The 10,300-nt window shown below is 39.1% G+C and overlaps 1 protein-coding gene across 1 annotated transcript; it reads left to right on the forward strand.

Annotated features, from left to right (window-relative positions):
* The first annotated feature begins 11 nt into the window (after positions 1–11).
* On the forward strand, positions 12–9,887 carry nkiras1 (NFKB inhibitor interacting Ras-like 1). Its single transcript, XM_053489745.1, has 4 exons — positions 12–259; positions 2,466–2,565; positions 4,831–5,072; positions 8,804–9,887. The coding sequence occupies exons 2-4, from the start codon at positions 2,472–2,474 to the stop codon at positions 9,044–9,046; spliced, it is 579 nt and encodes a 192-aa protein (XP_053345720.1). The 5' UTR covers positions 12–259; positions 2,466–2,471; the 3' UTR covers positions 9,047–9,887.
* Positions 9,888–10,300: the final 413 nt, after the last annotated feature.

A 10,300-nucleotide genomic window follows, 5' to 3' on the forward strand; every position in this document is an offset into this window, starting at 1 on the left:
GGGAAATGTAGTTCATGTTTATTGAAGGTTAATCGAAGGAAAAAAAGGTTAGCAAGACGAAACAGTGCTAAGATCTAATGTGTGTGTGAATGTAGAGGATTTAGTTAGGAGATGTGGGTGTGTACGCTTTTAGGTTGAGGACAAAAAGGGAGCCGGAAGCGATCGAGGAATTTAAGAGGAATGTTATAAGAAGTACTGAGCCGGGATTTTTTTTATTTTAGCGAGTCGCACAGGATTGACGTCATCACTGTGAAAAAAGGTAGATTTGTGGTGTTTTTGTGTGTGTGTAGTGCTAAAATGTGCATGCAGCTGTCTTTAGAGTTTAGTTCAGTGGTTAATCAAAGTAATACCCTGTTTTGTATTTGTAGAAATGTTTTCATACAAACAAGGATTATTAAAATGTATAAAGATGCATAAATGTATATAAAAATGTTTTGTCATGGTGGTTTAATGCACCAAACAAAAACACCAAGATGTATATATAGATAAATATCCGGGACATTCTGCAATAACTATAACATCTTTTTGTTTTTTTTGGGTGTATAATTAGCCACGCACCTCCAGTGATGGGGTTCAAATCTTTGTGTGCAAGTTCTCCCCATCTTCTGTCATCTGATCAGTGTTTCCAGATTGCCTGTAGCATAAACGAGAGCGATGGCTTGGCACCCTGACCATCGTAAGACAGTGTACCAAAAGACATTGTCCTGTGTACATCGGGAGCTGTGCAGCTGATGCTATTCTGACCCCGTGCGTTACCACATCTGCCATTTCATCATGGCCAGCAAGTTCAAAGAACATAAAGCGAATTAGACGCGTGAAACTGGGCAAATCTGCCACAAAGATGGTCATGCTGCAATGAGTCGCTCGAGGTGTTTTAAGTGGCACGTGTGCTTCAAGAGTGGAAAGACATCACTGAAATACTAGAATACTACAAGTATAAAATCTTGCCTTGCACCTCTAGGGTTTAGGTTCATTTCCCGCCTCGGGTCGGTGAGCTTGGAATTTGCATGGTCGGTTTCCTCAGGGTGCTCCGGTTTCCTCCCTCAGTCCAAACGCATGCAGATTAGGCTAACTGGCATTCCCAAATTGCCAATAGTGTTTATATGACAATAGCACCTCGACCTGGCAACCCGACCCCTTAAGTAGTAGCTGCCACAAAAATAACGGAGGACGGACGGAGAGTATTCGCTAATGTAAATTAATATCTAATTTGATATGAGGGGGGGAAAATGTTGCAGTTTCTCTATATTCACTCTAAATTATTCACACATTGGCAAGTTTATTCAGAGTTTTAACAGAATCTAAAATAAATATATAAAATTTATATTAAAAATGGATATTTATAACATCATGATAGTGACAAAATCACAATACAAATTGAATCGGCACTTATTTATTATATGTTTGTCAAATGGGTCCAAAAGTGGGTCACCCCTATGTTCCCAGTGCACTGTGGTCCCCAGTTATGGCACATATTCATACACATATGGCACATAATGTATTAACTATAACAAACTCTAAGAGTTCTATGTCCTCCTGGTCTATATAGGAAATAATAGAAAACGGATGTTCCTGAGCACTTTATTTGCTTAATAGATCTTGGGCTATTGTGGAAAGTAATCCAGGCCAGTGCATCCTTAAAATTAAATAGAGTGATTTCAAGCTGGGGTTAGATTTAAGCATAAGCATATGCTCATACTTTTCTTGCTCGTTTGTACATTTGGCTCCTTTTTCAAACTTTTTGATGTTTTTTTTCTTTCTAGAGACTTCCAAGCCCACATAAAATGGTAACCACTACTTTTGTTGTGTGCTAAATAGTTTTGAAGCCTGGTTCCAATAACATAAACTGGATAATATTCAGAAATATTGTATAATTGAAATATTTTATCTTCGTTTCTATTCGTTAGGGGTGTGGGCCAATCTCAGAGGTTTGTCCTTCCAAGCACTTCAATACGGTGGTACATCGATCACCTGCTTTAAAATAAAATATATCAAGATATACAAATCATATCATTCCTTTTAAGTGATTTGAATCAGTTATTATTTTTAGGAACAAAATGGCCTCGTCCCTCCAGGTTCGATGGTTAGAGTCCATCCTCCTCAGGTCTGCGTGTGTGGAGGTTGCATGTTCTCCCCGCTCTTGGTGGGTTTCCCTTTGGGTACTCTGGTTTCCTCCCACAGTCCAAAGACATGCAGTAAGCGAATTGGTGTTCACAAATTTTCTGTAGTGTGTGAATGAGTGTGGACGGCTGTCCTTTAATAGACTGGCGTCCTGTCCAGGGTTCACCCCGCCTCGTGCCCAAAGTCTTCTGGGATGGGCTCCAGGGCTCCTGCGACCCTGTATTGCATAAGTGCTATAGAGAATAAATGAATTATTTATTTTCCCCGAAAGTCCACTAGTTTCAGCTAGTTGCTGGTTTTCACTGAGAACTGTTTAACTGTCCTTATTCTTTATCTCTCTGCAGGGAACTATGGGAAAAGGCTGTAAGGTGGTGGTCTGTGGTTGGGCCTCTGTTGGTAAAACGGCGATTCTCGAGCAGTTATTGTACGGAAACCATACGCCCGGTCAGTCCTGATGTTCATATACATACACAGTAAAACAACTCACAGAACTGTATTTTCCGATGTGCATTTATTATTGTACATATAGTATCATCGCACTGATTTATTCCAGAACAATTCAACTATATACACATGTTAAATAGACATTAGACATTGTCCCAGATCAGCTTTACAGAAACCCGGCTTTAGATTAAGATCCCTAACTAGCTCGAACGTCTCTGAGACTCAGCGAGAGCAGCTTTCACCCACACGACCCAAACTAGTTCCATTTATAGATCCGATTATACATCCTTTGTGTCGTATTAGAAGAAAACTCCACCCTGAAAGCAGTGAATACACTTACTGCGCACTTCAATAGGAATACCTGTACCGCTACTTGTTCATGGAGTCAGCACAATGCTTCACATCAAACCCCGTGTGAGCTTGGTAACTTGGTAACGTTTTTGAGAAACTGTCGACCTGGATTAGGAGCGAGGTGCAGGACTAAAAGCATAAACAAATTGTTGATTAGAGAGGTCAAAGGAAAAAGGGCAGACTGGTTTAACCTTAGTAACTTAAACATCTACACTGTGGCGAGCAGATAATCGCCAGGGTCGGTCCAATTGCAGCCAAACTTTAATACCTGGTGGGAGAAAGGAATTTTAAATGAGATTCAGACTCTTTTGCTGAGATAACCATCAGGTGATTACCAGATGACCATCTCCACCCAACCATGAGTTACAGTATGAGGCGTCGTGTTTACTGCATCGCGTATGTAACAAAGACATGAAAATAACATTCTACTGTATATATAAATTCATCAATAAAAATGATTTCTTTAAAAATATGAACATGTGACAATTCAATAAATAACATGAAAATAAAAGTTTGAAAATAATGAACTGTTCGGAACAACCTCTCGAATTACCGTTTCAGGACACAGTCAGGTCCGTAAGTATTTGGACAGCGGCACATTAATTGTTTTGTATTGTTGTCTGTATGCATCAACATAATGGACTTTTTTATAAAGATACCAAATGCAAATTCAACACTTCAACTATTGGTGTTAAAAGAAAGAGAGAGGGAAAATAAAATAAAGTCAAGTCACTGTCCGAATACTTATGGTTCTAACTGTGATTTAAAAAAAATGTTTCGGTCTACTTTTGTTTCCGGACAAAAAGCCTTCAGGAAACTAACCAACTTACAAAGAAGTTATGGTAGGACCAGATCACTTATTTTAGATTATAAATTTTTCTGACAAGCTATGGGGGTACAAGCTATGTCAAGGCACACGGGGACTGGTGATGAAATTTCCGGTGTGACATTTCCGATTGACATTTCCAGAAGACTTCAAGCTGCATACAGCGATGAGACTGTTTGCTGCGATAAAACATTTGAACGGTGCGAACGTCTTAAAGAAGACCGTACGTCCGTGAATGATGACCCCAGCCAAGGTGGCAGTTTAGTTTTTAAAAAAAACATTCAACGAGTGGAACGCCTGATCCTTGAAAATCGTTGGATAGAGACGCGTCTGTGTGTGGGAACTGTACACACAATCATTGTACAGTCCTGACATCTTTCCAAGATATTTCCACATGTTTGGGGTATTAAAGGAGTTCCTGGGAGGCCAGCGATTCAGACGTACAGCAGGCAGCGTATTGAGAATCGTGGCTCCGGCGTACCACATTTTCAAAAGTTGCTGTTTTTTCACCCAGGGACAACAGTCTGAGGCTACAGTGGGCAGAGGATCATTGTTTCTGAAATCCACACACCAGCTTGTCTGGAACCAACAATTATGCCAAGGTTAAAGTCAGAGATGACATTTCTTCCCCATTCTGATGTGTGGTATGACCTGTATTTGCATGGCCAAGAGTTTTTCTTGGCTAGTCTGCGATCTACAAGGATGTTGTCCTTGACAAGGGTACTAGGATGAAAACTGAATCTTTGGAAGGTGATCTGTTTGAGCAGAGGTCATGGAAGTGTTGGACAGACAGCAGGATAAATAAAGTGCCGCTCTCTCTTTCAACACCCACAAAACTCCTTATAAGGTCAAGTGCAAAGAAAGCTGTGAGCACGCCGATCAGAGTAAAAGCTAAAAAGACATAAGTGGAAATTATTTCGACTCACCTCGATGCCACCATACTGTACCAACAACACCTAATTAAACACCTAATTAACAACTTGCAATTTAACTGGAAAAGAAAAAATTATAAGCAGAAATTATAGATTATACAAAACATGTTGATTATTAATATTGACCTCAGGTCTTTTTAATGGTACGCTTTCCAGGTGCTGAAACAAACGAAACGCAGGAAGACATCTACGTGGCCTCTGTGGAGACGGACCGCGGCGTGAGAGAACAGTTACGTTTATACGACACCAGGGGGCTCCAGGACGGCCAGGAGCTGCCGAAACACTACTACTCTGTGGCTGATGGCTTTGTTCTGGTCTACAGCGTCGACAGTATGGAGTCCTTCAAGAAAGTTGACGTCCTGAAGAAGGAAATCGACAAATCAAGGGATAAAAAAGAGGTACAAAAAAGACGAGAGTATGACCGTGATGATAAACCACATTTAAACAATAGGCAGAGCCACATTTAATAGACTTATATGTACATCATGTGGTATAAACCTGTACATAAAACTGATGATGTTTTTTATAAAGGCAATGTTTGTGGTATTGCAGTTGATTGATGTAGTTTTGATAAAATTCTAAATCCTCCTGACTCACCATCATCATGTACCCTGTGAATCACCAATGGAGGCTGTTTGAGATACAAAACAGGGGAGGGCTCAGAACTAATATCTATAAATACTGTAATAGAGCTGCTTGATTAAGGCAAAAAAATCATAACCGCAATAATTTTGGTCAATAATGAGATCACGATTATTTACCAGAATATCTCAATGACATCATGCATTTACACCTGGTGTTTCTTGAAAGTGGAGACAAATACCACAGAGATTAATTCCACAGCTTGGACGTGAGTGCGTTAAGTGAGGGACGAAATAGCACTGCTATAAAATAAAAGGATGTCCTGGATCTCTGACACAAAATAAGGACATCACTGGTAAAAAACTGAATGACTATTGATGATTTCATAATCGCCTGAATCCAAAATTGCAACTGAAATTCGATTCATTGCACAGCCCTAATAAGTAGCATTTTTTATATTAGTCCCCGACTTACGAACGTGCTGTTTCGGGAGCATGTTTTTAAGTCAGATTTGTTCTTAAGTCTGACAAAGTGAGTAATAAAGTGAATGTAAAGCATACCCCTTCCGCACACTGCCCTCATGTGGCCATTGTTATATCATCGTGCTTCCGGACCGACTCATTTCTCCTGCAGTCCATAATGCTGTATTGGGTTCTTGCCTTGTTCTGTAATATCAGTCACTGAATCTTTCAAAGACATTGCTACCATTGTTTGTTACATCTGCATATAATTTTTACGGCATTACATAAAGTATATTCGCCACATCCCTGTCATCTAGGCATCACAATTTGGCCCTTGTCAAAGTCATTCAAATGCATACAATCTTTTTTTTTTGCTCCCAACACATCGACTTCAAAGACAGAATGTTCACTTTCTGCCTAATATACCCACCCGCTTCCAGTCCAGCCGCCTTACTAATTATATATTGTAACTGCAGCTACTGTGACAAGCCCCAAATTGTGATGGCTAGACGACTGGGTCAGAGCAACTCCAAAAAACCACAAGCTCTAGTGGGATGTTCCCAGTCTGCAGTGGTCAGGACATACCAGAAGTGGTCCAAGGCAGGAAAACCAGTGAACCGACGACAGGGTCATGGGCGGTCAAGGCCCACTGATGCGCATGGGGAGCGAAGGCTGGCCCTGTGTAGTGTCTGAGGTGAGATAGTGTAGCTCAAATAGCTAAAAAGGTTCCCATGGAAACACTGTGCATCATTGTTTTGGTGGCCTACTCAATATTAGGCAATATTATTATGGATAATGACACCTGGAGTATCCCGGTGCATCGCCAGTGATGGATGGTTGTGATACTTAACAGAGAAATGAAAATGAACTTCCATAAATAACATGATTAAACTAAAAGGTGTAATCTACAGTATATGTATTATATCGTTGTATAAATGTTACAAGTGTATAATGATGTATTGGGTTTTCAGTCATAGAAGACATTTCTGCCATCATCTGTTACACCAACATATCATTTTTCAGTATTAAATTAATCCGTCACATCCCTTCAGCGTAACTGTCATGTGGCGTGTATTTTTTTGTATGTTTGTTTTTTCTTAAACAAGGCGATCTCATATCCAAAAGAAAGCTGACCGAATGTTGGAATTTTGCCTGGAAGCACATCACATAAGAGGAGGCGTTTAATTCTGTTACTCAAAAGACCCTCAAAGACGTCAGTGTTTATTCTGCCTTCTGATCGACACACTGTCTTTCTTAACGGAGTGTGAAGTAATGTAAAAAAACACCAACACACTGCTTGTCTATGCAGCTTCCTCTCAGATCAATATCTGGTGTATCTACAACAACAGTGCTAATTCAGCAGTTATGGTGTGTGTGTGTGAGAGAGAGAGAGAATGAACAGAGGTGATGTTGTGAATAAGAATAGCTGAATTTTCAGACTGCACTGCTGATGATGAGAAATTTAGGGGAATCCTGTACATGATTATGTTAAAAAAGAAAATTAATTAAATATTATTATTAAAAATAATTTATGTTGCAACGCATCTCGTTTTTGTGCTCTGTAGTTTTTGAAAAATTCAGCATGGGGAGCTAACCCACAGTAGGACGCACGCTTCAGTTACTGTATGGGATGGGCGAAATTTCTCTCTGAGGAATACAGCAAAGTATATTAAATATTAAAGAAGCGGTACATTGTTGAGTTTTATGGCTGATATCAAAGTGCTGACGTGTTCTTGAATCTATTTCGGGCAGTCTTGGCTCAAACCGTTAACCCTCTGGGTGCAAGCCCTAGCATTGCTAGCCCTTAAACGAGGCCCTTACCCCTATGTCGCTGGACGACCCTGCGCTGGGATGTGAAGAAAAAAATAACTAATTTCACTGTGCTGTAAGATAAATGTCACAATCAAGTCTTAATCCTGATTGTTCAGAAGGTGATGGTTAGTTTGCTTTAACGGGACTCTCATCTCAGACAGTAGTTCCAGTTCTTTATATATTAAAGGTCACCTACTGTATGATGCCAAATACATTTTTGTAGTCATTCAGTTGTAGTTATTTATACCGAGTCTCCATTATGTGTGTGTGGGGGGAAAAAAAACACACTACTTTTTTTTCTCCCATTTAAAACAAGCCAGGTGGATTTTTTTTCCCCTAGTGTGACCTCATTTAGGATAATCTTGTCTATGCTGGTTTATGCAGCTTCCTCTTAGATCGATATCTGGTGTATCTACAACAACAGTGCTAATTCAGCAGTTATAGGGTGTGTGTGTGTGTGTGTGTGTGTGTGTAAGGAAAAAAAAAGAATGAACAGAGGTGCTGTTGTGATCCCAGCCTGGGTAACAAGGCGCATCCTATATGAGGTCACACTAGGGGGGAAAAATCCAACTGGCTTGTTTTAAATAGGACAAAAAAGTAGTGTGTTTCCCCCCCCACACACACACACATACTGGAGAATCGGTATAAATGTCTACAACTGAATCACTACAGTTCTTTTTGTTTGTACACACACACACACACACACACACACACTGGAGACTTAACTGAATGATAAAAAATAAATTATATATTTTTTTATTAATTTATATTTTTAATTTTTATAAAAATTATTTATATATAAAACTTAAAAAACACATTATCTTTGGGGTATTTTAACTGGGGCTTTAAAATACACAATATACAGGAGACCTGTGTTAACTTGTTAAAGAAATAGTGAGATATGGGACCTTTAATGTTCTCATTTAATACATTTGTTAGATGTTGTATTTATAGTAATAACATTCAGAGCTCCAAATAACCTTTATGCAATAATAAACATGTCAGCGCTTTGTAATACAATGGGTGTTTAAGTCAAAAAGAGACTTGTGATGAAATTTCCCATGAATGAAGGTGTGAAACCGATCGACATTTACAAAAGAAAAATGAGAGCTAGAGCAAGTCTTGGTTTGACTCGAACACCACTTTCCAACATGGGGGGAGAAGTCTTCAGATCGTAAAAAGCAAAACAAAGAATGCACAAGCTAAGAGATAAGTTCTGTAATTAATACAAAATGTAATGATTGACCTTCAGCTTGTTTTCTCTGCATGACCAGGTGATGGTGATCGTCCTGGGTAACAAGGCGGACCTGCTCGAGCAGCGTCAAGTGGAGCAGGAAGTGGCTCAGCAGTGGGCTCGGGCTGAGAAAGTGAAACTGTGGGAGGTGAGCGTGGCCGAGCGCGGCTCGCTCATCGAGCCCTTTACCACTCTCACCAGCCGTCTCACACAGCCTCAAAGCAAGTCGGCTTTCCCCCTGCCCGGCCGCAAGAGCAAGGGGACTCCCTCCAACGACATCTGAGCTCGAGCACCTGCAGCCTCACTGCCACACCAAGACGATCAGCCGAGCACATCTGGATTTCCAGTAATCATTAGCATATGATACGGTGGTTTAGCTTTGAGTAAAAGTGGCTAATAATAGCAGCGTGCGTGTTTTAAAGCTTACTGTACGTCAGAACAAAAAAGAAAATATATACGGATGTGGAATTAATTCTGTAGTGCTTCCACAATAGTAAAATAAGCTGTTTAAACAACCGGGCATCTATACAATACAATACAACGTGGCCTACAAAGTGCTTTTAAATATTTCAATATGTGAAACAGATCTTCCAATTACATTTAAAATGAAACCAGACCTTTAGCCAAGCTTCATTGAGATTACACTTTGCAGGGTAGCGTAAAAGAGATTTTTTATTTTGTAGCACAAGAAAGTAGTATTTTGTTTCCTGAGCTGCTCTAGTCGTGAAGGCGAGAGAGTTTTGTGTAGAGATTTGTATATTCATCATGGTTTTGCACAACTTTATGCCCTGGCACTTGTATGTAATGTAATAACTGTAATCTTAAGGGAATGACCGGCGATAACTGTTTTATTATTCAAAGCAGTGATTCTCAAATCTCAAAACATCTCACACTTAAATCAGGGCAGATTTAATTAAACGAACTGACAACGCACAAGATCCAGGTTGATATTGAACATTTCTAAGTCCTACTTTTATTTCATTTTTTTTTTTTTATATATTTATATATTTTTGATTCACTGTTTGATTCAAGTCTTTTTTTTATTTTGATGCCTATAAAAATGCTACATAATACTGTACTGTAAGATATAAATATGTTGTATGTCATCACTCAAATAAAGGACATGAAACAATTAGAAGCTGAAACCTTTAAGTTAATGAACGATTTATTTTTAGTATATGAAAAGCCACAGCTCCTTTGCGCAGCAGAGCAGCTCCTCGCAATCATTGTAACTTGGACAAATCTTTTTCCATAAAACTCGCCACTGCTGAAAGTATCTAGCTATGATGTACATTTCTCTAAAAACTTATGCAGTGTTTCATCCTTTCTGTTCTCGTCTTTAAAATTTGAAATAAATTGGCTTAAAACATTTTCTCTTGTAATGCCGACAAGGTTTCATGAACTAAATTTTTTGTACTTTTATTCTGGTTAAAAAAAAAAAAAAAAAAAAAATCTAATTCAATTGTTTCAGTAACTAGAAGAATCTGTGAAGTATTAGTACTTTTGTACCTAAAGTACATTTTAAAGCACATATTTG

Source organism: Clarias gariepinus, chromosome 28 (genome assembly GCF_024256425.1).
Source record: "Clarias gariepinus isolate MV-2021 ecotype Netherlands chromosome 28, CGAR_prim_01v2, whole genome shotgun sequence".
NCBI lineage: Eukaryota > Metazoa > Chordata > Actinopteri > Siluriformes > Clariidae > Clarias > Clarias gariepinus.

Excerpts from the sequence above, each read along its gene's own strand:
- nkiras1 (XM_053489745.1), top strand. The coding sequence starts at position 2,472 with ATGGGAAAAGGCTGTAAGGTGGTGGTCTGTGGTTGGGCCTCTGTTGGT. Across the intron at positions 2,566-4,830 it reads GTACGGAAACCATACGCCCG|GTGCTGAAACAAACGAAACG; the intron begins GTCAGTCCTGAT and ends TACGCTTTCCAG. Across the intron at positions 5,073-8,803 it reads AATCAAGGGATAAAAAAGAG|GTGATGGTGATCGTCCTGGG; the intron begins GTACAAAAAAGA and ends CTGCATGACCAG.